Below are 26,781 nucleotides of genomic sequence, written 5' to 3'. Positions count from 1 at the left end.
GATGATTATTGGGGAGTCCCTCCCCCGTCTTCACCTCACCCCACAGCTTGGTCCCCGCTGGCAGTACAACTCACGTCCCTTACCTTGAACTTCGCATTGAGGGCATGCAATGGGCGTACCCCATCTGATACCCCCTCGTTGTGTACTTTCAATAGAAGGGACCATGAGTCAAGGCTGGATTACATTCTAATAGATATCACTATGTGGCCCAAAGTTCTCGACTTCAGGGTGTTACAAAGGTCAGATAGTGACCATAATGCTCTCCAATTGGAGATCCAGCATCCCGTTCCCCCAGCAGGGTCGCCCACTGCTGCCTGCGGTGATGATCAGGGAGACATGCTTCTCTCTACAAATAGGCGCCGTGTTAAATGGGGAAAGCTGCTCAATACAGAAGATGCCATAAACAAGTTATATGGCCTAGCACTCCCCAGGTTCAAGGAGGTGGATGCTCTCATAAATCAATCAAGACCCTCAGATTATAATGAGAGATTAGCCAGCATTCACCAGGAACTAGTGAGGGACCTTGCAGAGGTCTTCCATCCGGTGGTACAATCACGAAGGAAAAAGACTCGTACCCCTACTTGGTACACCTCCTCTTGCAGGAAAATTAAATCCGAGCTAATTGCTACCATCAAGGAGGGCTCTGATAAGGGTACGGTTGTAGACCTCAGAAGGGAGTACAAAGCAGCATTGGCCAATGCAAGGGCAGAGTGGGATTGGAATCACTGGCATGACTTGTCTGAAGCCCTAAAAGCTAAAGATTCCAGGACATTTTGGGCCCTGGTAAACAACGGGACGGGGGAATTTAAACCAGCAGTTGAACCTAACATCGCCCCCTCTGTCTGGGAGGCCCATTTTGGGGCACTTTACCAAGATACTATTCTATGGCCCGATGGAGTGGTGGTTGAGCCCCCCGGTGCCTCGGATGTGGCCCTGGAGTTCTCCCTAGGTGAGGTGGTGACTGCATTGGAGCGCCTAGCGTTGGGAAAGGCCCCGGGGCTGGACAAGCTACCGGGAGATCTCTTTGGACACCACCCTGACATTTGGGGTCCGTACCTCCTTATCCTTTTTAATGCCATCTTAGAAGGCATGGCGGTCCCCTGTTCTTGGCTGGGAGCAGAGATTGTGCCGATATATAAGAAAGGGTCTCCTCTGCTCCCGGCCAATTACAGGCCGATTAGCCTGATAGATGTTCCCCAAAAGCTCTTTGCGCGCCTCATCCTAAACCATCTGCTAGACTGGGTGGAGGACAACGATATCATGAGCCCCCTGCAGGCTGGCTTGAGAAAAAACACGTCGACCATGGACCAGATTTTCCGCCTCGTCCTCCTTTACTGGAAGACGGTGAGGTTAGAGGGGGGAAGGCTGTACATGGTCTTCGTGGATTTGAGGTCAGCCTTTGACCTAGTCCCGCGCAGGAAACTTTGGGAGGTCTTGGAAAAGTTGGGAGTACCCCCCCAGCTACTTAGCATTATAACTAGGCTGCATGAGAACAACTATGCGCAGGTCAGGTGCGGGAGGGATGGCAACCTTTCGCCCAGGTTCCCCGTCCGCCGAGGGGTGAGGCAGGGCTGTGTCCTGGCACCGACCCTGTTCTGTCTCTTCATCAATAACGTTATATTACATCTAGATAACGTTAAGGACAATGACACCCCATATTTGGCAGGCAGGAGGGTTCCGGCAATTATGTTTGCCGATGATACCCTCCTGCTTTCCAAATCCCCTATGGGGATCCAGAGGATCCTGAACGGATTTGGTCTCTTCTGTCGACAGCACGGGTTGGAGGTGAACACAGAGAAGACCAAGTTTATGATTTTTAATCCACCAAACAAAGCCAGACCCAATCCCACCCTGGGTACTGTTAGCCTCGAGAGGGTTTCTACCTTCATATATCTGGGGGTAACACTGCAGGAAAACCTATCATGGGACCGTCAGATAGCTAGATCAAGGGTCAAACTGTCCCAGCTCTCGGGTGCAATTCTGAAGGTGGCAAATACTTCCACCTTCAAGCCCATAAGCCCGGCCCTTGAAACCTATAGGACCCAAGCTAAGGCAGCGGCCATGTATGGCAGTGAGCTATGGGGGTATAAAGCAGGTAAAGACTTGGCAAGAGTGGAAAACAGCTTTTTAAGGCGCCTACTAGGTCTTCCACAAGGCACGCCACTCCTGCCACTGAGATTAGACATGGGTCTCCCCTCTATTGCTGAGGAGCTTGTGTCAAAGCCAGTGAAGTTTTGGCACAGGCTTTGGTCCACAAACGAACTACACCACTACAGGCAGGACCTTATCCATGTCATGAGCCTGAACCGCAATAGTAAAATCCCCTGGCTTGCTTTCGTAAAAAACGAACTGCTCACTATGAACCTGTCGGAGCTATGGGAAGATCCCGCGCGAGGTTGCCAAAGGATCTCACGCAAAGCCTTGACCCAAATCTACAAAGACAGGAGCCTTTCACTTATGATGAATGCTCAAAATAGCGGCACCCTTACTGCGCGATTTCTGGAATCCAAAAATTCTTATGTATTTGAACCTTTTATGGATTTTATCTTTCCTATCCTGGCGAGGAAATTGTTTGTACAATGGAGGCTAGGTACACTCCCTACCAAAACTTTCACTTATAAATGGACCAAGGGGGGTGACAAAATGTGTCCATGTTGTAACATCTATGAGGAAGATGACCTCCACATCATGTTTGTATGCTCTGCCTACTATAGACCCAGAAAATATTGGATAGCGCCGCTCTGTAGAAACCTGGGGTTCAGGAAGTATACACAGGCATTCAGAGTAATGAAAACTAGCACTTCGGGTCACATTGTGTTCGCCTTATCCCAATTTCTAATGGCAGTATGGCTAATCAGAAAGAAAACAGCCCTCTGAACCATGGTACTGTCATGTCACTCCCTATTCCTCGCTGGATGAGAAGAGACTTTTACATATTGTACTTTTAAAAAAAAAAAAAAAATTGTATTTTAAATGTATGTATTGTGTTTTGTACTGCATCTTTTATGGTCTATATGGCCGAAATAAAGAATTTTGGATTGGATTGGTTAGGGTCCAGTGCATTTAGGTTGTCCTTTGTTAGCAGGGGCTGGACAGAGGCCATTTTCCACTGTGAAGGGAAGATTCCCTCCGCAAACATCTTGTTGAATATTTGCCCCATGATTTCTTCCACCTGAGCAGGGATCAGGGGCATTATTGTAGGCGGACAGGAGTCTTGTGGGGCGCCCGATTTGATTAATGGAATTCATTTCATTTCAAAAATCTTTATTTCGATCACAGATCATAAAAGATACGACAAGAACATACAATTAAAAACTTATTAAACGTAGTGTGATCCAATATGATAAAATTCATTAATATGTTGGATAAAACAGGGGGAAAAACCGCTGGTGGAGTCCATTATACCAGTCTTTTCATCATTCGAGTTCGGGTAAACCACAATGCAGTTAAAAATTTTGAGAGTGCAAAAACTACATAAGGGGAAAGGTCAGATTTTAGAACTCTATAAGCAGTTTGGAAAGATCTAAATCCCAGGTTCCTGAGCATCGGAACTAGCCAATATTTTCTGCTTCGCTCATAACCCTTGCAAAAGAAGACCGCGTGCATGTCGTCCTCCTTCGGGTGGGCACACATTGGGCAGGATGATACGGTGGAGCACGCTGTCCAGGACGCTGTGAACGAGGCTAGAGGAAGACATCCATAGCGCCATTGTAAGAACAATTTCCTTGTTAATGCGGGGGAAATATTGTCCAGTGTTTTTTCGAGGGAGTAGGTGTCTTTCATTTTCAGGAATGAATTTGTCAGGGACCCCTCACGGGAGTCGTTGGAGGCTCTGGTAAACATCATGTCATTGTAGGCACTCGCAAGTACCTTTTTTGAGGTCTTCATACATGAATTAATAGGATCTGTCCAAAGTTCTGGGAACCCCATTTCCTCGAGCCTTCCCTTAACATAGATCAACCAAGGAATCTTCTTTATGTTCCCTAGTTCCAGGAATTCCTGTAGTTCCTCTCTATAAATTACAAGATCTGGGCTGGACCACAAACGCCTCCAAAATTTTAGGGGTTTGAGTCCCAGCTCCTCTGTTATGGATTTAATACCCAGATCTAATCTGAGTGGAAGTAATGGGGTACTCTGGGGAAGGGCAGCTACCTGTCTCAGAAATTTATTCTCCGTGGCCTGTAACTTCGGATGTTGAATGTAGCCCCACAACTCACCCCCGTAAGTAACCCCTGCCCTCGCTTGTGTTTTGTATATATGAATAATTGGGGTAAGTGGTCGATAGCTTGATTTGTTTGCCAGGCGCAAAGTGCCACCCGCCAACTGTGCCAGTTTGATGGTCGCTTTGGCCTGGTGGGACGACCAGGTGAAATGTTCATTTATAGTAATGCCCAAGTATTCAATATTGTGGACCCGTTCTAGTTGGACCAATCCTAGCTTTGGAGGGGCTCTATTTCGGGAGTTAGGATTTAAAATCATGAATTTAGTTTTTTGGGGATTAACTTCCAGTCCCCGCTCAGAGCAGAAGTCTAGGAAGCCATCCAGAATGCGTTGGATCCCCATCGGGGATTTAGACAGCAACAGGGTGTCGTCCGCAAACATAATTGCGGGCACCCTGTTGCCAGTCAACTTTGGGGCATCAGAGTTAGCAATCCTGTTGAGGTGGGCAACTACCCCGTTCACAAAGATACAAAACAGGGTAGGTGCAAGCACACAACCCTGTCTTACACCTCTGCGAACGGGGAACCTTTCGGTTAGTTTGCCACCTTTGCCACACCTAACGCGGGCGTAATTGTTGGAGTGGAGTCTCATCAGGATTGCCAAAATATCCTCTGGGACTTTCAGCTCTTTCATGACGCTCCACAGCCTTGCTCTAGGAACCAAATCGAAGGCGGCACGTAGGTCTACAAAGATGGTATATAGACTGCCGCCCTCCATTACCGCTGTTCTCCAATAGAGCAGTTGTAGCCTAAATATTTGGTCTGTAGTAGATACACCCTCCCGAAATCCTGCCTGGTATGGGGACAGAATATCCATTTCATGAATCCACACCTGCAAACGATTTAAGATCAGTCTGCCAAAGAGTTTTTGTGATATATCTATCAGACTGATAGGGCGATAGTTGGATGGGAGCAGAGGGGATCCCTTTTTGTAGATTGGGACTACCTCTGCTCCCATCCAAGTATCGGGCACAGTCATTCCCCCCTGAATGGCATTAAATATAAGTGTGAGGTACGGTGCCCAAATCCCTGGTTCCTGTTTGAACAGGTCCCCCGGGACCCCGTCCAATCCCGGTGCTTTCCCAGCAATTAACTTAGTGAGTTGTTCTATCGAGGGGGGCTTAAAAGAGGAAAAACTGGCTTGAAATTATGTGTTGGTTGGAGGTTGGCCATCCGATTGGGTAGCAGTGCTACCTACATTAAGTTTATTGTAGATATTTGCAACCTTTTCTTGAAAAAAATGGCCACTGTGTCACAGAAATTTTGATCTATTACTGCAGTGGTATGACTAGCAGGTACCACTTGGATCATGTACAACGATACATGCAATTATACTTTCTGTTTGTAGGCTTTTCTAAGATGTGGTCCTTAGTCTAGACACAGTAGATCCTTCCACAGCCTTTCCACTTTCCCGTTGAAGTGGCTATTGCCACTACGTGCTTTACTCCCCTCCATCCTGAAGGCACGCAGCTTAGAAGTTCATCTTCAACTTCTATCTATCGTTCGTGTCACATTTTAACGCTGCCGTTAATAAGATCTGCAGAGAATTTCCACACGTCTTTCCAAGCAAAGCTTGGCACCTCTCCGTGTGATACGATTGTCCCACTTTTTTTTTACTGTAACAGGACATAGATGTACATGGGTCTCCCTGCAACAATGCTAGCAAAACTCCAAAAAGTTTAACCCTTCACAGAGCATCTATTCTGAAATGCGTGCATGTCATGGAATCGGCAGACTTTACAGCGTATTCTAGACTGATACCAAACTATCTGTCAAGAGTCTTAGGTAGGACCAGTGGGGCAAGGGTGGCAACTCTGAATGTGTTGTCTCAACAGAAAATGAAGTAAATAGTGTTGATGAAAATATCTGCCCAGGTGAGGCTCCACTCTCGTAACTCCCTTTTGTTTTTCCTACTTCAGAAACCAGACAGCATGAATTTCAGAAGAGATCTAAAACCCACATCTTCTGCTCCCCCTAGAGATTTCCATGGTCTGCAGCCAAAGGATGGTCACCCATTACACGTGCCTAACAGCTAGAGTGGTCGACCTCGAAGCTGGGGAACCGGGTCCGAGTCTCGGCATTTGCTCTGCATCCTATGATTCTTGGCAAATCACTCAATGTCCCCGTGCCTAACAAAATGAATGTGTCCGTCTGGAACGCAACTGGTGCTCATGTAAAGTGCTCTGATACCTTCCGGTCAAGTTTGCGCTATATAAAACAAAAACAAAAAAAAAAGAAAATAATTATCTTTCCGAAAGGATAAATGACTTTTGTGATTAAAAATTCATTCGAAATGTTATTAAATAAGACTGCTTCCATGAATCTGGCCACATATCGTATGATTTAAAACCATTGTTATCTGAAGGCCAGATTTTGAAAGTTTTTCAACATTTCTCCAACACATGCATAACCTTTTCCTATTGTAAAGGTTTTCAAATTAACATCAAGGAAAATGCAACTTTGATTTAGTAGAGCCACCAGATTTATAGCTTTCTGTTTGATCTCATCATTTATGCACTTTTCAGCAGTTTGACAATTTCACTTCATGTCATTGTGGCACTGTCTCCAGTTCTGAAATTTTCAACAACAAATCATTGTTTTCAGGTGTGTTAGTTTAATGGGTTTTGCGGAAGCAAATCAAGACTGCAACACCCAGAATGCAGCAGGTTATCACACGAAAGTTCAGAACTAAACTGTGTCCACTGTGATCTGATTTATTTCATAAAGAGCTTCATTCGATAATTACCATTGCAATAAATAGAAGGATGATATAAATACTCATCTTGAAAATTGTGCTACCCACCTGCGGCTTTACATGCGAGCTGCTGGTGGAATGCATAGTTCATTTGGGGTATCACTCACAAAGACACTGATTGCTGTCTGCTACCTCTAACGTCTTGTTTTTTTGTGTGATCATAATAGAAAAACCCCGTCCATATGGAGATTTGAATTTTCGTGTCTTCTTCTTTCCTTGCTAATGGGGCTGTCGTAAATAAAGGCAACCCACATCGCAGCAATTTTCTGCCTTAATTTAAAATTTTCTTTTAGAAATAGGGGCTTATTTACAAGACCCTTGCGCCACCAGTACTTCACTTTTTCCCATATAAAAAGTGATTCACCGGCGATGCAAGGGGCTTGTAAATAAGCCCCATAGTTTTTAGTAATGCTGATGGCTCCAACCCTTTGCACATGCCTCAAATTAATGTATGACGTTACAACGCATACATTTACAACGCAGTTTTTACATCGCAACATCCACTACAACGCATTCCATTACATCGCATGACACTACATCGCATTTTAAAAAACTACCTTTACAACGCATTCCATTACATCGCATACTACCTTTACGTCGCTTACCATTACAGCGCTTACCATTACCGTGCATTTAAGGTAAGTATTGGATAGTATACGGGTAAAAATAAATGACTATTCTAACTCCAGGGGGTGCAACAGTGGGGTAAGTGTTGGATAGTGTAGGGGTAAAAATTACTATTCTAACTCCAGGGGGTGCAACAGTAGGGTAGGTGGTGGATAGTGTAGGGGTAAAAATTACTATTCTAACTCCAGGGGGTGCAACAGTGGGGTAAGTGTTGGATAGTGTAGGGGTAAAAAATACTATTCTAACTCCAGGGGGTGCTACAGTAGGGTAAGTGTTGGATAGTGTAGGGGTAAAAATGACTATTCTAACTCAAGTGGGTGCAACAGTGGGGTAAGTGTTGGATAGTGTAGGGGTAAAAATTACTATTCTAACTCCAGGGGGTGCAACAGTGGGGTAAGTGTTGGATAGTGTAGGGGTAAAAATTACTATTCTAAGTCCAGGGGGTGCTACAGTAGGGTAAGTGTTGGATAGTATAAGGGTAAAAATTACTATTCTAACTCCAGAGGGTGCAACAGTGAGGTACGTGTTGGATAGTGTAGGGGTTAAAAATTACTATTCTAACTCCAATGGTATGCGTTGTAATGTCTGCGTTGTAGTGACATGTGATGTAGTGTCATGCGTTGTAATGGTATGCGTTGTAATGCCTGCATTGTAGTGTCATGCGTTGTAAAGGATGTTGCGATGTAATGCCTGCGTTGTAAGTGTAGTGCGATGTAATGGTTGGTTGTAAAGGTTGTTTCCCGCCTCAAATATTCAGTCTACTGACCTCAGTGACTGACACACCTGAGTTTAATTTGTGTAATTAATGTATGGAGCTGGTTCATTCCCATCAAATCTACAATCAGAGTCGTAAGTACTGATCCTGATTTGCAAACGTTTGCTATGCGTGGGTGCAACTTACTTTAGTGGTACCCACAGCTTACTATTGAATTCCAGAAGTCACTACAAAATCTTTGTGGATGGGGCTCCATTGTTTATCGAAATGCTGCTTTTATACACATCTTGCCAAGAATTTGACAATTTGTTCCTTAAACTGGTCTTGTCATGTAAGTGTCATTGTCAAGAAATAATAAGAAATACCTTTTTCCCCGCAGGGAGTAAAGGAATTTGTTAAGCAAGTGAAGAGTATACCAGCAGTCAATTACAATCTACTGAAGTACATATGTCGGTACGTACAAACGTTTATCAAAAGCGACTGTACACCTGCAGAGGTAAAGGGGTGGTATCTGGGAACACTGGAAAGAAGTTCTAAATTGTTTTCAATGAGATTCCGTAACTGGTAATGATGTGTTTTTGCTTGTGAATTTCACCCCTCTTACATGTATCCAAAATGAGTATCATCTCGTGTCTCCTGACGAAGGCCGTTTTAAGTCAAACTTGTGGGTGAACCTTCAACAGCCAGTGTTGAGTTATACACACACGATTTTCTCATTCAAACTAATATAATATTACCACAAGCGTACAGTGTTATTTAAACCCCCACAATGTATTTTCTTATGAAAGGCAACACATCACTCCTGTAACGGGAAACGGCCACTACAACGCGGCCGTTTCCACGAGTAAGCATAACCACGCATGCTTTAGAACGCATGCGTGGTTACACGAAAAGCCTTTACCACGCATACCTTTACTACAAGATACGTAGTAAAGGCATGTGTGCAAAAGGAATCAAAAAAGGGGGGGTGGCTCGGGGGGGTCTCCCCCACCACCAAAAAAAAATGTGGGTTAAATAAAGGGGGGTTGGGAGGTCTCGCCCCAAAAGAAACTCACCTGATTCAGAAAGATGGAGAAATGTGGAGGCAATCGGCGTCGTTAGAGGAAACGGAAAACCATTTCCGTTTCCTCTAAACGACGTGAAACGTCACATCGGAAGGGATTGGAAAGAAGAGGACGTGTAGAGGTAAGGAGGAATGAGGGGTGGTTTCACAGGGGAAAAATATAAGGGTTAATTTACAGTGATAGGATATATCCTTTCACAGAAAAATGCCAATAACATGCATAGTTTCACAACGAAAAACGTTGTAAAAATGTGCGTGTTAAAGGCATTTTCGTGGTAAAGGAGATGCGTGGGAAAGGAATTCCGTTGTAACGCATGCGTGGTAAAGGCACGCGTTGCAACGGAATTCGTTGTAACATCATACAACCCATCTCTTTTGTAATCATTTGAATAATGATATTATAAACTCCATGACTTTTATAGCAGTAGAGAGAGTATGTTTTGTGGTCACTCGCATGAGCTCTCACTTTGCTGGAAACAGGGAGAAGAAGCAAATTCCAGCCAACTCCAGAGTAGAAAGAGTTTGTTACCTCCCAACACACCAGCTCCCCTCACAAACTCTCAGGAGAATAGAGTAGGTGAAGGACAAATAATGGAGGGCAGTGAACCAGGAGTGTTAAAGAAGTCCTTCGGAAGCAGTCATGGGGAGGATGGCATCGCCACACCATAGAAGGACATATAAACCTATTTGAAAAACATGGCAGGAGAGAGGAGAAACCATGTGAGGTTAGAAGGCGAGGGGTGGAGGGAGTAAACTCACTATTTACTTAACAAAACAATTCAGAAAAAGGAGATACAAAAGCATTTTAAAAAGAAAAGGACAAAGAGGGAGGAGAAACTAAAAATGTTATATGAGAAAGTGGAGTAGTCCCTTATATTACAGGGAATAAAATGATTCAATGTGTTTATCAAAATATCTGGGAGTTCCAAGGCCTTAGGAAGGCAGTTGACCTACAGCCTTGTACATCTCAGCTGTCACAGAACTCATCAGTGATGTGATATGTCCATGCATTGTTCTTTCCTTAGCACTAGGCTGATATAAAAATATGTCACTGTCATGCAAGTGCTGAAAAGTAGGATATCAATAACAAAATATTTCATACAATTGGGACACCACCTTAAATATCCTATGTCTGTTAATGAAATCCTTTGTGTGTTTTTACCCAAAACGCTCGTTTTTTTCTAACCAACTGCATATTATTTTCATTTTAATTCAGGTTCCTAGATGAAGTCCAGTCTTATTCTGGTGTGAATAAAATGAGCGTTCAGAATTTGGCAACGGTGTTTGGTCCCAATATTCTGCGGCCGAAAGTGGAAGATCCTCTCACCATCATGGAGGGTAGGTAAATTGTGCCCTCTACAAAAGGCATCAATGCCAGACCTCTTGAGACCCACTGACTAATTTCCATGAACTCACAGTTCTTTTTAGGTGTTTAAGGCCCATTAGCCTCAATGAAATGGAGCTTTATTTGGAGACAGTGCTAAATATCTCAAACCTGCTTAGAATAGCAGGTTTGAGATCATCATAGAATGGAGTTGATGTTTTTTAAATAATATTATAACAGTATTCAGTAGAAATGCTATAAAGTTGCCCATGTCAACCTGAAATGTTTTAATATCGAAATATAATTGTAAATGAATATATAGTCTTTGTAGAAATCAATTTTGGTGTTATGATAAATGAAAACACAATTCCTTTAAGTAAGTTTTAGAAGGAAAGGCATGTCGTTTTTCTTGAATAATAAAAAATAAATAAGACCATTAGAGAAGTTTTATTTCCTCACTTTTTAGAACTTTTCGATCACTGGTCTTTGGTGCCATCATAATATTTAGAAGTATTGACTCGACGCACAGCGAATTTTTATGGGATATGTAAGACGTGTTTTTGGGTGCAGTCACAGTATCGTCGCGTATCCCACGGCGTAAACTATAAACTGACTGGTAGTAGGATCAGTGGGTCACTGTCCCATCCTGTGTTGCACACCCTAGTTCCTCTCCTGAAGAAAGAGGTTCCAAACTTTGTTTTGAAGTTTCAAATATGCTTTTATTCAGCAGTATTTCATTCTTTTCTTTTTTAGTAGCTCATTTATTTCGTTTTTTGCAGCATTTTTGCGAGTGTTCACTGCATATTTAATATGTCAGCACTGTCCTTTTATAAACATCCAATGCATTTCGAGGCATATCCGCCTCTTCATCAGGGAAAAGGATACTGAAATGGAATAAAACATAAATCGTGATGAATGTTGGGCTGGGTTTGTGGAGTGTAAGTGATGTTTGGGGTTTAAAGGTGAAGGAAAGGAGGGAAGGTTGTGTTTGGAAACGTGTTGTTTTACAGTGGCACCTTAAAAAATGTCCCGCAACCTGTGTAACGTGGTCAGAGATTATCGTCACCATGCTTACGTGTAGCGCTGTTCTATGTGCTCGTACAATCTGTGGATTACAAAGTAGCGGTAAGGGTAATACTACAGTTCTCTTGGGAGAAAGTTCTCAAAACGTTAGTGCGCCGGAAGGCTGCCGGGGTCTCTAAGGACTGACCTGTTAATGGGTGCTGGTTTCGCTGAAACGGTTCCAAGCTGCCGCGGTGTTCCGAGCGGGAGTGTTAGTATCGGTTTGGTGATCGGCTCATGTGATGTTAGTTGCGATCACGTGGTCATAGAAATTGAAGAAAGCCTATAAGTGTCCGTGTTCGAGCATGTGTTAGTGGAGTGTCCTATAATTCACTATTATATTTAAATTTAAAATTATATTTAAATTTAAAATCGGTGGGCCAACCAAAGTAATTATCAGAGAAGTTACATTATAAAGATATAACGAGCAAAGATAAAAATAATATAAACTGAAAACGGTAACAAATGACAGTGAAAAACAACTGTGTGGGGGTCGACATGAGAATACACAGGTGTCCCATTGTTGCTCCATTCATGAGATCACATTGTTCCTAATCATAAATAGCAAGAGAGTTCAATTCTTTCATTGAGCCCAGATGGCTTCTGGGTCGATAGTCTTTGAATCCATACATTCTCACGTTGCAGGAGATATTTGGTATTGTCTCTACCTTCAACTTTCACGATGGTTTCCAATACAATACATTTCAATTGGGAAATGTTGTGGGAGTGTTCCTGAAAATGAGTAGCCACAGTGGATTTACTGTTCTTTAGCCGTATGTTTGATTTGCGCTCAGTTAGCCTTGTCTTGATTTTTCTCTCTGTTTTCCCGATATAGAGTTTACCACACGGGCATTTTAAAGCGTAGATAAGGTTGCTCGAATCACATGTAGCGTTCACTTGTAATTTTATTGTGTTGCCTCTCATGGGGTGGCTAATTACATTTCCCTTCATGACGTTGTTGCAGTTCCCGCAGTTCATGCAAGGTTTGGTGCCCGTGTACTTTGTAGTTAGTGTGTGTCTGTATTGAACTAGTTCACCAATGTTCAGTGCCCTTGTAAACGCAAACAAGGGAGGTTCCTTAAATATCTGGTTGAAATCTGGTTCCAGATTGAGTAGTGGCCAATGTTGATGTATTATACTTTTTAACTTGGAACTGGCTGTAGAATATTTTGAAACCGCCACTATGCGGGCTTGTACTTTTTCCTTTCTGGGTTCTAGGAGTTTAGATCTTTCTATTGTAAGAATCTTGTTGGTGGATTCCTTAATAATTTCCTGGGGATAGCCTCTTTGGTGGAATTTCTGAGCTACTTCAGTGATTCTCAACATAAATTTGTGGGGATCTGATGTTATTCTTTTGGCTCGCGCCATTTGGAAAAATGGGAGATGTTTTCTGAGGTTGGGTTCATGGAAGCTCGAAAAGTGAAGCATGTTGTTCCTGTCAGTGGGCTTCGTAAATAGGTCAGTTTCGAATCCTTGAGGGTTGACTGTGACTTTGACGTCCAAAAAATTAACACTTGTGTCAGATATTTCCCAAGTTAATTGGATCCTTTCATCAATCGAGTTAAATTGGGTTAACAAGTTTGTTAGTGTCTCTTTACTGTTTTTCCATACGATAAAGATATCGTCAATGTATCTGGTTAACAGTTTCAGGTTATCCGTCCATTCCTTTTTTGTGAAGATGTGGGTTTCTTCGAATTGTTGCATGAAGAGGTTGGCATAGACGGGCGCTGCCGAGTTGCCCATAGCCATGCCCACCAGTTGTAGATACCAGGTATCTTGGTATTTAAAATAACTATGATAGAGAGTGAACAGCATAAGTTCCATGAGAAATGTTTGGAATCCACTGTCTATGGAGGAGTCTAACAAAGCTTTCTCAATCGCTTCGATGCCCAAGGAGTGGGGTATGGACGTATACAAGGAGCGTACGTCTGCTGTACATAGAATTAATTTCTCTTCCGGATTGATTTCAATGCTGTGTAGTTTGGAGATAAAATCAGTAGTGTCCCTCGTATAAGTCCTCATCGATTGTACTGCGGGTTGTAGATATTTATCTATTAGTTGTCCCACGGGTTCGTGGATGCTTCCACATGTGGAGACTATTGGTCTCATGGGAGGGTCCATTAGGTTTTTGTGTATTTTTGGCACCATTCTCAGAGTGGGACTCTTCGCATTTGATTTAGTCAAGAATTTTTTTGTGCGTTCATTGATAATACCTTGATCGTATGCCTTTTCTAAAAGGGTTGTCAATAGTTTAGTGAATTCCATGGTTGGATTGTTGTCCAATCTCATATAGGTGTTTGTATCAGTAATATGTTCCATAACTTTTAGGTTATACATACTTTGGTCCATGATGACTAGGGCTCCCCCTTTGTCAGCTTTTATGCATTTGATTTGTTCATTTGATGAGATCCTTTTTAACGTGTCTGTGTCTTTTTGTGTGATGTTTTTGTGATGTTTCTTTCCATGTCTGATCTTAGTAAGATCTTGCTTGACTCTATTTTCAAAGAGATCCAGTGTTTTATGGCTTATGGGTGGTTGGAATGTACTGTGAGGTCGTAGTCCTAATAGTTGATCTGGTTCATCTTTGGGTGGTTTGGGCACCACATTCTCAAAAAAATGGCGTAGTCGTAACTTCCGCATAAGTTTAAAAAAAACTTACTTCCAGTTCTAGGTTATCAGTGTTGGTGGTGGGTACAAATGAAGTGCCTTTTTGTAGGAGTCTTTCTTCGTGTTGGGTTAATTTGTATTTACTAATGTTAATGACTAATTGATCTGGATTTATTTTTTCGTAGATTTCTTGTCCTTGATCGTTGCCGCTGTACTCCTCGTGATAGGAGGTTCTTTCTCCCTCTCTTTGTCTTTTTCTTTCTCTCTGTCCTTTGCTCTGTCCTCTCCTGGGTCGCCTCTTTGTGACTGGCCCTGCTCTAAAAAATAATTTGGTTCTACAGGTTGACTCGTGGTTGGTTGCTGTGCTTGATCAGTCTCTAGATAGGTTCTTGTGGGTTGAGCTCGTCTAGATCGTTGTGAGTTGTCACTACCCGAAGAGGATGTATCTGTCTGCGAGTTATATGGTCTGTTCCTTCTTTTTTGGGCGTATATATCTGCCCATGTATATACTTCCCCCAGTCGATAGTCTAGGGTATCCCTCTTATACTTTCGGATTTTGCGTTCGTTTATTTCATTAGTGTGTTTATCCATTTGTGTTTTTATATCTTCTAAGATGGTATTCAACTCTTCCTCTGATAGCATTTTAGATAATTCTGTAGACGTTTGTGTAATCTCAACGGTTAGTTCTTCCAATATTCCGGATAATTCCTCGATAATTAAAAGGATGAGGTCCAAGGAACATTTATTTAGGATTTCGTACCACTTATCCTGGAATTTTTTGGAGTTCTTAAACAGGGATGGCTTGAGGGCAATCCGTAGGCCCCTAGGTATGCGTTGGTTCCGATGGTATTTGACCAATGTGGTGGCATGCAATTGTTGATTTATACGTCTCTTGCTTAGATATATCAGTTGTCTGATATGTTGTTCTTTGGAGCGGATAGTGGTTTCCTGCGCATTCTCTTCCCTGATCAGTGCATAAATGCGGTCCGCTTCATCTGGTTTGAATTCAAATGTTGAGGCTCTGGCCTCCGTGCTTTTGGCGATGTCCTCATAAGTGTTCATGTTGATCTTTATGGCGTGCTGTCGGTTGTGGACACGAGCTGTATAACAAAAGTATTGACTCGACGCACAGCGAATTTTTATGGGATATGTAAGACGTGTTTTTGGGTGCAGTCACAGTATCGTCGCGTATCCCACGGCGTAAACTATAAACTGACTGGTAGTAGGATCAGTGGGTCACTGTCCCATCCTGTGTTGCACACCCTAGTTCCTCTCCTGAAGAAAGAGGTTCCAAACTTTCCACTCCTTGGGCATCGAAGCGATTGAGAAAGCTTTGTTAGACTCCTCCATAGACAGTGGATTCCAAACATTTCTCATGGAACTTATGCTGTTCACTCTCTATCATAGTTATTTTAAATACCAAGATACCTGGTATCTACAACTGGTGGGCATGGCTATGGGCAACTCGGCAGCGCCCGTCTATGCCAACCTCTTCATGCAACAATTCGAAGAAACCCACATCTTCACAAAAAAGGAATGGACGGATAACCTGAAACTGTTAACCAGATACATTGACGATATCTTTATCGTATGGAAAAACAGTAAAGAGACACTAACAAACTTGTTAACCCAATTTAACTCGATTGATGAAAGGATCCAATTAACTTGGGAAATATCTGACACAAGTGTTAATTTTTTGGACGTCAAAGTCACAGTCAACCCTCAAGGATTCGAAACTGACCTATTTACGAAGCCCACAGACAGGAACAACATGCTTCACTTTTCGAGCTTCCATGAACCCAACCTCAGAAAACATCTCCCATTTTCCCAAATGGCGCGAGCCAAAAGAATAACATCAGATCCCCACAAATCTATGTTGAGAATCACTGAAGTAGCTCAGAAATTCCACCAAAGAGGCTATCCCCAGGAAATTATTAAGGAATCCACCAACAAGATTCTTACAATAGAAAGATCTAAACTCCTAGAACCCAGAAAGGAAAAAGTACAAGCCCGCATAGTGGCGGTTTCAAAATATTCTACAGCCAGTTCCAAGTTCAAAAGTATAATACATCAACATTGGCCACTACTCAATCTGGAACCAGATTTCAACCAGATATTTAAGGAACCTCCCTTGTTTGCGTTTACAAGGGCACTGAACATTGGTGAACTAGTTCAATACAGACACACACTAACTACAAAGTACAAGGGCACCAAACCTTGCATGAACTGCGGGAACTGCAACAACGTCATGAAGGGAAATGTAATTAGCCACCCCATGAGAGGCAACACAATAAAATTACAAGTGAACGCTACATGTGATTCGAGCAACCTTATCTACGCTTTAAAATGCCCGTGTGGTAAACTCTATATCGGGAAAACAGAGAGAAAAATCAAGACAAGGCTAACTGAGCACAAATCAAACATACGGCTAAAGAACAGTAAATCCACTGTGGCTACTCATTTTCAGGAACACTCCCACAACATTTCCCAATTGAAATTTATTGTATTGGAAACCATCGTGAAAGTTGAAGATAGAGACAATACCAAATATCTCCTGCAACGTGAGAATGTATGGATTCAAAGACTATCGACCCAGAAGCCATCTGGGCTCAATGAAAGAATTGAACTCTCTTGCTATTTATGATTAGGAACAATGTGATCTCATGAATGGAGCAACAATGGGACACCTGTGTATTCTCATGTCGACCCCCACACAGTTGTTTTTCACTGTCATTTGTTACCGTTTTCAGTTTATATTATTTTTATCTTTGCTCGTTATATCTTTATAATGTAACTTCTCTGATAATTACTTTGGTTGGCCCACCGATTTTAAATATAATAGTGAATTATAGGACACTCCACTAACACATGCTCGAACACGGACACTTATAGGCTTTCTTCAATTTCTATGACCACGTGATCGCAACTAACATCACATGAGCCGATCACCAAACCGATACTAACACTCCCGCTCGGAACACAGCGGCAGCTTGGAACCGTTTCAGCGAAACCAGCACCCATTAACAGGTCAGTCCTTAGAGACCCCGGCAGCCTTCCGGCGCACTAACGTTTTGAGAACTTTCTCCCAAGAGAACTGTAGTATTACCCTTACCGCTACTTTGTAATCCACAGATTGTACGAGCACATAGAACAGCGCTACACGTAAGCATGGTGACGATAATCTCTGACCACGTTACACAGGTTGCGGGACATTTTTTAAGGTGCCACTGTAAAACAACACGTTTCCAAACACAACCTTCCCTCCTTTCCTTCACGTTTAAACCCCAAACATCACTTACACTCCACAAACCCAGCCCAACGTTCATCACGATTTATGTTTTATTCCATTTCAGTATCCTTTTCCCTGATGAAGAGGCGGATATGCCTCGAAATGCATTGGATGTTTATAAAAGGACAGTGCTGACATATTAAATATGCAGTGAACACTCGCAAAAATGCTGCAAAAAACGAAATAAATGAGCTACTAAAAAAGAAAAGAATGAAATACTGCTGAATAAAAGCATATTTGAAACTTCAAAACAAAGTTTGGAACCTCTTTCTTCAGGAGAGGAACTAGGGTGTGCAACACAGGATGGGACAGTGACCCACTGATCCTACTACCAGTCAGATCATAATATTTAGAACATGAATATAGAGCATGGCCATTTGTGTAGGTAGAGATATCATAGCATGAAGTTGCTGCTGCAATGTTCATGAATAGAGTCAGATAAGCAATGCTTAGTTTGAGGCGGTGGTTTCCGGTGCTCAGCACCGGCACTTAATCATCAACATCGACTTTTCCATGAGCACCAGTTAAGGACACATTTATTTACAGGGAGATTAAGTGATTTGCCCAGAATCACTGGATATTGAGCTGACGCCGAGACTGAAACCTGGTTCCCTAGCTCTGAAATCGGCAGCTCTGGCCACTATGCCACACCCTCACCTCACTTTCATTGTTGGTAGTTGGTTTTGTTTTAGGCGGCACTAACAGAATAAATGGGCTGGTGCAAGTTGCCTCCTGACAAGAACCCCAGCACTTAATGTTTTACAAACTGACCGCTGCAGATAAGCAATGAAGATCAAATGTGAATGGAGATTTAATCATGGGCCTAATGTTGGCTTGGTTTGGCTAATTGAACTGGTGGATCATACTGTTATTTTTGTGGCTGCTGTAGCATGTCAAGAGAAAATAAAAGAGGCTTAGAGCCACAGTCAAAGTTCATTGTTTTTTTTCCTTTCTGTTGTTTGGGAAGACCTACAATTACGGGTACCAACATAGTCAGAGCATGAGTCCAAGTTATGATTGGTGCTTAAGCTCTTTTTTAGTGATGGCTTTTTCAACCCAAAGGAGCCTCGCCACTCTCGGAAGATCACTCCAACAACAGCATATATTAATCTTGACTACATTGAGTTTTCAAATCCTTGTGCTAGACCACTTCCGGTCCATTCCTATCAAACTACCTTGCTTGTGTCTTATTTCCGACGCCTGCTTTATCTCCTCACAGACAACTGTCATATATATTTTTCATTGGTCACACACCAGGGCCTAAATGTTTGTATTGCGCACAGCTAGATTTGATACGTGGATCGCACCTAGGGGTTCCCTGTGTGTACCATAGCAAGGACCTGATGCCTGTAAGGGGAGTGGGCATTAAATGGCCTGATATGCTTCTAATGGCTTGATTCTTAAAGCTTCTTTTGTACACTCTGCTGCTTTTAAGCAGAGCAAAAATAGGTGTGCTGTAATCCAATGTATGTTGTTGGTGTTGAATTTACTGACAATGAAATGATGAAGGGCTCAGTTGGCCGTCTCAGGATCTGAATTCTTAACTGTAATCACAGACGATGTCAGTAACAAGCAATTCATTCAATGTCCCACTTCCCGAGCCTCTCAGTGCCATGTCCTGTATTGGTGTGGTGTGCTCTCCCTTCTAATGTCTCAACCACTATTTTTAACCTTGACAGTAGCAGGTTCACGAAACACTGTTAGACAGAACTTATGTGGAAGCATTAGCTATAAGGCTACCAACATTCAAGATGAATATTATTGAGATTTAAATTGATCAAGGAATGTATGCTTTAAAAGTAGATTTGTTTCCTGTTTTTTTAACAGAGGTAGGTTTCCACTGTTTAACTCCTCCTTCAGTTTCACAATTTCCATCTCCTGTTCTTCTGCCTCCTCAAATTACAGATGTTGATATCCAATTTCCTTTTCTTTCCACGTGTCATCTCTATATCTGGCTCTTCAACTAACCCCATCTGAGATTACATTCTTGTCTCCTGTGATTGAGGATTCGGAATCTTACTTATAGTTTGGCAGATATGGGATATCTGCCAAGAAGTGGCAGCTGTCCTGCCTGTCGTGTTTAGTGTGCTTTTGACTATGCTAAATTATCCTTCATTATAAGGTATTATAGTGTGATATTGTTGTTTGGAGCTTCCTATACCTGTGGGCCTGATTAAGTGTTCGGCGGTTGGATACTCCATCACAAATGTAAGGAATATCCCACCTGCCTTATTCCAAATGCATTTTATCCTAATTAGGGATACCCCAACCAGTGTCCTGGCATGGTTTTGCAAAGTCTTGGCCTAGGTGGGTGGTGGAGCTTGGGGACCCGGTCTGAGGCACAGATTTACAAACGCTTTGCATAGGCTTTGTGTTACTTTTCGAACACAAACCCAATGTAGGGTGTTCAAGTGCGATTTTCTATCCAACGCATTTCAGGGGTGTTGCATGGATGTTCATATGCGACCAACTACGGGTTTTGACGCAAACTCTATCTGAAAAGGCACACCAAGGAGAAATGTTTTCCCCTCTTTGCATGTTTGCTGCATTGTAAAGCAGACATACAAAGTTGGAAACCCTTAAATCTTAACTTATATAGTGGAACGGACTCCAGCTAGCACAAAATCTATGCTTAAGACAACACAGACACTCTTGTACTATAGTGGATGTCTGCCTTAAATTTGCCAGTGCAGGGAGAGAGCAGAACAAACCATATAACAGCGCCACATCTTAGTAGATATAGCGTTGTCCTACTCTCTCCCTTACGTGCAAAACAGTGCAGCAAGGCAGCAAGTGTACTTGCCGCCCAGCGGTATGCGACTTTATGATAAATGCAGACATTATTGTCAGTGAACACCATGAGAAAATAAGCAAATTTTTTAAATTTACAAACACTTAGTGGGGGAAAGAGTATTTTTTAGGGCCTCACCAACTGACGAAGAGGGTAGGGGATGCTTACCCTAACCAAGCGCTGCTCTGTGGTTGTTTGGGGGTTGTCATTATAATGATAAAACTATATCCAAGATGAAATTAAGGGGTATGCAGTGCTAATTACCATACATATTACATCACTTATGACAGGTGACAGGTTCTATGACATCACTGATAACATGACTGTAGCATCTGAAATTATATCATTGATGACAACACCATGCATGGCGGGAGTGCGAGTCATAGGTACTTTAGGGTATGACTTATAGTTACTTGACATAACTGTAACTGGTGAATTCCAGTGGTTTTGTTCATTTAAAACAGTATGTTTTAACTGACATTGTCACCTAACTATAACGTCCCTTCAACCTCTGTTTTTTTTCAATGATAATATATATATATAATTCGCATTAAGAGACACTTTATAAATTTTAATTCATGAAATTACGACTGTTATGTTAAAAAATATATTTAACAAACGTATGTATAAATGTGTATAACTTATTTTGCGTATTTGCACTGATAATTGTTACAAGACACACAAGATGTTTTCTATGTCTATAGGCATGTGACTATTCGAAGGGTGGAGCTTATGCTACTCACTAAGCATTATAAAAACAAAAAATGTTGTACTAGTTCGTTGCATGTGAACAAGGGCTCTTGAAGCCCGAAACGCGTATTGCCCTCCTGTTTTACCAGCTGACACTGCAATAAAGTAAGAACCTGTGAATTCAGTGGTCCGTCTCCTACGTTGCCTGCCTCGCCGGTCCTGGGTGGATCTGGAAGTGGCGTTTGCGGAGTTCAAAAATACATATATATATATATATACATATATATATATATATATATATATATATATATATATACACACACACACACACACACACACATAAAAAATCCAAAGTTGCCATGCATCTTGTTGTTATTAACTATAGGGCATTCACAGTTAGGCATTGATTGAACACAGACATAATGAAAATATGCCTGGATTGCACAACGGGCATAGCAAATTCACAAACAGCATATCAGTGCTGCCATTTGCAACTCTGCATAACCCTAATCCCTTCTCATGATGCATATGAAACCCTGTTTTTCATTAGTGTTGCTGAAAGCCTTTTTACAGCCAGCAAGGAAAACTGTGCATAGCCTAGTGATGAATTCAAATTCTTTGCAGACTTTGTTTGTACTGGGAGCTCAAAACATTTAAATGCAGCTCATGTGAAAGAGCGAAGACCACTGGGAAATTAAAGATCAAAAGATCACAGCATGTCTGCGAGGCCTGCCCGGGGGCTTGGAATTGGGACAGTTATAATGACCATCACAACCTCATTATGTTCAGACCTACAAGAATACCCTGCAGCGGGCCTTTAAAGAAAAATTCTGCGCCCTCACATTACTGGTGGCACAAGACGCAAAACCATGTGCTTTAAATTAAAAGAAAGATGAGTGTGCATGTGTGCCGTGACCTTCGCGGCCTGCACTTACCTCAAAATTAAGCCATTGATCAGCATCATGATACTCTCTTTGGGAAAAAAGAAACAGCTGCACTTTTTAACGCGGAGATATTATTTTGTGTTTTGTCCTATATCACATGTGTTGACCATTTATAAGAAAGGAACATAGAGCCAGATGTAATTTTTTTGTGATTTGCAATTAGGACATTGCATACAACTATGTACAACAATGTTTCAGGCACCATTTGCAATTCCCAATGGGTCAGAAATGTACCTGCCTTATCAATATTGATGAGGCAGGAGGCAATTTGTGGCCCATTGGAAATGGCTACAATCACTGGGATGGTGGCATGCTGGGGTTAACAGACCACCATGTCTGCGATTGCCTGTTAAATAAAGCAATATTTGTTTTTGTAATGCAGCCCGTTTTCCTTAAAGGAAAATTGGCTGCATTACAAAAATTGAAATGAAAAGTTTTCTTTTCATTTTTTTAAGAGTAGTTAGTGGTTCTTGGGACCTCTGCCTGCTCTTTCACCCACATTCAGAAAGGGTAAGTGGTCTCTTGGGAACTCCTTCCCATTTGTGAATGGGTTACCGCCTCCTCTACGTCAGTAAATGATGAATGTTTCGCGACCGCATTCTGGTTGCAAAGCATTCATACACACCAGTGCTATTCGGTATTAGGAAGGGACGTGTTAACACGCCTCTTCCTAATACCGAATCGCAAAAGCAAAATGTGGTTCGATAACAAGTTACCAAGTTGCATTTTGCCTTTCAAACATAGCTCAATGCATTTAACTAGTTGCAAACCTAGCATTCTTAGTAATTCCCATGGGAGGCACTTTCACAAAATTAGTAGTGATTCTGGGTCAAGTGACGCAATATTGAACATAAATTGGGAAGAATCGAAGGTGGCACTGGAGGGCGCTTACTCTGATTATTGGACCGACAAAATATCTGTGTAAGTAATCCTAAATTTTCTGTACCTAAATCCACATATATATTCCTACACCGTACATATGCCTTCAAGGTACGTATATGTGGAATTAGGAATAGTAAATCTATATTTCCCTATGCAATTATCATTCGATATTTTGTCCCTCAATATTATGTCCTCGATATCAATGTATCTCAATATTATTTGTGTCAATATTCAGTAATTCATTCAGACTGGAGTCCAGTAGGCTTATTGACTTGTGAAATGTATGCAATTTGACCCATTTTAAGACTTAACATCACCACTAATTTAATTGCCAAATCTGTCCTTCTGCCCCTTCTGCAAACACTGCCCGCTCTATGCTCCCTGCACCTTCTGCTCACAGAATGCCCTTTTCGCTCGGTGCCTCAACTGCTTTCTCTCCATCTTCTCCCACCCTGCCCCTGATCCTTGTCCCCTCTGCTAAAAAATTGTCCTCTCTGCTCCATGCCCCTCATGATCAAACATTGACACTCTGTTCTCTGCACTACTTAGTGACTCTTTGCTCCCTGCCCCTTCTGAATACTCAATTTCTACCATCTCAGCTCACACATTGCCAGCTGGGCTCCATGACCACTTTGTTCGCACACTGCACATACACTGCTCTCTTTGCTTACATTGCCCCTCTGCTCCTTTCCCCCTCTGAGCACTGACATCTGTGTCTGCGTCCTGCCCTTTTGCTCACAGACTGCCTCCTCTGCCTCTTGCCTCCTCTGCTCCCTGCCCCTCGGTACCCTCACTACCTTCTCTGTCCCTTGCCGCTTTTGCTCCCTGCCCCTCTGTACCCTAACTACCTTCTTTGTCCCATGCCGCTTTTGCTCCCTGTCCCCACTGAACACTTTTCTCCTCTTTACATTTAGGTGTGCTAAAAGTTATTTCCCATCATAAATGTCAAATCATAATTGAATCAGGATTTGCCAAATTTTGCGACTTGTGTTAAAGAATTGGCGAAGTTGAAAGATTTAAAAAAAAATTGAATTTTGGTTATGTGGAGGATTTGAAGAATATAAGTGTGGGTTACCTCTTAGAAGCAGGTGAATACTCACAGAGGTATGTTTGGGAGTATTCACATATCTCTTGAAGGTAGTTTGCCTATCACAATGCACAGTTTTACTCTAGTGGTAGGCTGGGGTAAGGGCCTTTCAAAGGCGATTTGCTTCAACTTGTCTCACGTTAAAACACACTCACCCAGCATGCACATAACATACATTTAAAAGCATTTTTTTTTACTTACCTCACCTGCTCGGGAAGGCCAAATTCCACCTAATTGTACTCCATTTTTATTACACTCTTAGTGAATAATGGAACATTATTCACTGTGAGTGTAATAAAAAAAATTGAGAGAAGTGGAGCCCCAACTGACGTCCATGAGAAGGAGCTGCTACTGTGTTCATTGTGACGCCTAAATGACATGCATGAGTAATAGTGTTAAAACGGACTGGACCTCTTTATAAACTTTAAAAACAGTGAGCCTCAATCATGCATATATCCAAGTCCTGGCCTTAGCCAGCAGCTCTTTCAATGTTGGCAGCTTTAACCGTTTACAGTGTTAACTACATCAGTTTCGAATTACTACTCAGCGAAGCATTTTGTACCTTAAAAAAACTCACAGATGCACTCCTTTAAATCTATGATAGATTTCCTTCTTTACCAGGACTGGCGGAAGGTGTTGTAGGGTCGGGCCTAAGGCCCTCATGCTGGAAATGACTGGGACGCAGGACACACTGCTTGCTAGGTGCAACTGGCCCAGAGCACGTGCGCTCGGCCTCTTTTATTGGTACTGTGTCACATGGCCTGTGACATCAGTGGTGGGTGGGTGTTCAGTGTAGTTACAGGCTCAGCACTAGAATGCTGACTTGTGCTGGGCATTACATCCCTCCCCAAATTGGTTAAAAAGTAAACCAAACATGAAAAGTCCAAACACCTGTGGGGGAAAGAAAACACAGAAAATAACATTGGACTTGCGCTTTCAAAAAGAGTCTCTTTGGCTGCTTGCAAGCCGCAGGCAGTATAGTTCTTGCGTTTTGAATTAGCAGTTCTTGGTGGCACGGTTCTTAGTTGTTCGGCGGGTTCATTCTTTCTCTGTCGGCTGTTCTCAGCCCTGCCTTTTGCTTTGCTCTCTTGGTGACGAATGATTCAAGAGAGATGGATGACGTGGTTGTTGTTTGCCTTCCGGCTTCTTTTCTCCAAGCTGGTTGCGTGTTGTTTCCAGGCAGGCTTCAGTGTGTTTCTTAGCAGGTGAATAGAGTAGGTGCGAACATCCCTCTCACTAGGATGCCCCTCTCGCCGGTTTTCTTCTGCCACAAGATGTCCGGGAGGACCTCTTTGCCAGGTTTCCACTGGACTGGTGTTTTTGGTCGCGTTGCTCTACCATAGCCTTCGGGCCGTGAGCAGGGCGCTCCACGAACCTCACCGTCGTGTCCTAGTTCCACCTGAAGGTTGGGTTGTCGACTCTTCATTGCTCTCGAGGCTTTCATCCTCTTGAGTCCTGCAGACGTGCTTCTGTAGATCTGTCTCCCGTTTGGGACTTGCTGCCACCAGAGTTCCTTGAGGCCTCTTCTTGGGTTGCCACGGGTCGGTGTGGAGTGGTCAGTTCATCAGCTGGATGTGTGAGCACTCTCGCCATTCGATCTTCCGCCAACCCCAGAGGTAGATGTCTTCAACAGTCTATCTTGCTCCCTTCTGCGTTCGCCATGTGGATGGATGACTCGTGGGTGGTTGTCTTTGGTCTGCTCTGCCGGTGCTCTTACCAGGCTTGTTCTCCATTGCACTCCGGTGTTCCAGTGCCTGTCACCTTTCTTCTTTTCTTAGTGGCGGTGGCCACTCTGTTCTTTCTTCATTCTTCTTAGCTTGACAGTCGTGCCACTCTGATTGCGTCTTCCTTCTTTTCCTCTTAGTGGCAGTGGCCACTCTGTTCTCTCTTCATTCTCCTTGCAGTGACTGGGTGTCACTCTGACTTCTCTTTCCTTCCTTTCTTCGGTGGCAGTGTGCCGCTCCGATCTTTCTTCTTCTCTTCTCCTCTTTTCGCAACGTACCCTGTTCCCCTTTTCTTCATCTTCTCTGGCCAGGCTTCCCCATGCAGCGCGCGCACTCTGCACGTGTCTTCCTGATCTTGTCCTAGTCCTAGGACACTATCTTCTTGTTACTCGCTTCCCAGGGTTAGCGTCGCGACCTTCACATCTTCTTCCTGTTGCTTTCGTTAATTTGTGTGGTTGAAGTTCGTGGGTCTAGGTCGTCGGACCGTGCATTGTCTGAACTTCTTGGACGTCGTGCTGGTCCCTTCTGCCGAGGTCTGGCAGGTAGGATTTGTGGTGCTGAGTTTCTTGGACCTCGTGCTGGTCCCTTCTGCCGAGGTCTGGCAGGTAGGATTTGTAGTGCTGAGCTTCTTGGACCTCGTGCTGGTCCTTTCTGCCGAGGTCTGGCAGGTAGGATTTGTAGTGCTGAGCTTCTTGGACCTCGTGCTGGTCCCTTCTGCCAAGGTCCGGCAGGTAGGCTTCTTGGTGCGACCATCTGGCTGGTCGACTTCGTGCTTTGTGACCAAGCTGAGTGGTCAGGTTGCTTCTGTGATGTATCTTCAATGCTGCGGGTTGTCTGCACAACCATTTTCTTTTCATCACAGTTCAATTGCTTTGGTGCGCAACTGGGTGCGCTCTTCGGGTGTTCCCTTGTGACTTGCTGCTTTGGGCTAGTGCTGTCCGCACTGCTGCGCATTTGCGTCATGCGCTTTCGCACTTCCTGGTGCTGGGTTCTAGAACCAT

General features: G+C 43.0%; 1 protein-coding gene across 3 annotated transcripts in view; it reads left to right on the top strand.

Moving 5' to 3' along the window:
• The window catches only part of ARHGAP24 (Rho GTPase activating protein 24), a 1,758,332-nt gene that overhangs the window by 1,688,773 nt on the left and 42,778 nt on the right, over positions 1-26,781 (top strand). For all 3 annotated transcript variants that reach the window (XM_078676289.1, XM_078676291.1, XM_078676290.1), the window contains 2 exons: positions 8,697-8,770; positions 10,597-10,718. In XM_078676289.1, the coding sequence (XP_078532415.1) occupies positions 8,697-8,770; positions 10,597-10,718 (196 nt within the window). The remainder of the gene's footprint in view (positions 1-8,696; positions 8,771-10,596; positions 10,719-26,781) is intronic.

The sequence above is a fragment of the Lissotriton helveticus genome, chromosome 2_1, assembly GCF_964261635.1.
Source record: "Lissotriton helveticus chromosome 2_1, aLisHel1.1, whole genome shotgun sequence".
Taxonomy (NCBI): Eukaryota; Metazoa; Chordata; class Amphibia; order Caudata; family Salamandridae; genus Lissotriton; species Lissotriton helveticus.
The sequence above is the reverse complement of the archived record's forward strand: the minus strand, read 5'-3'. Positions and strand labels throughout refer to the sequence as shown.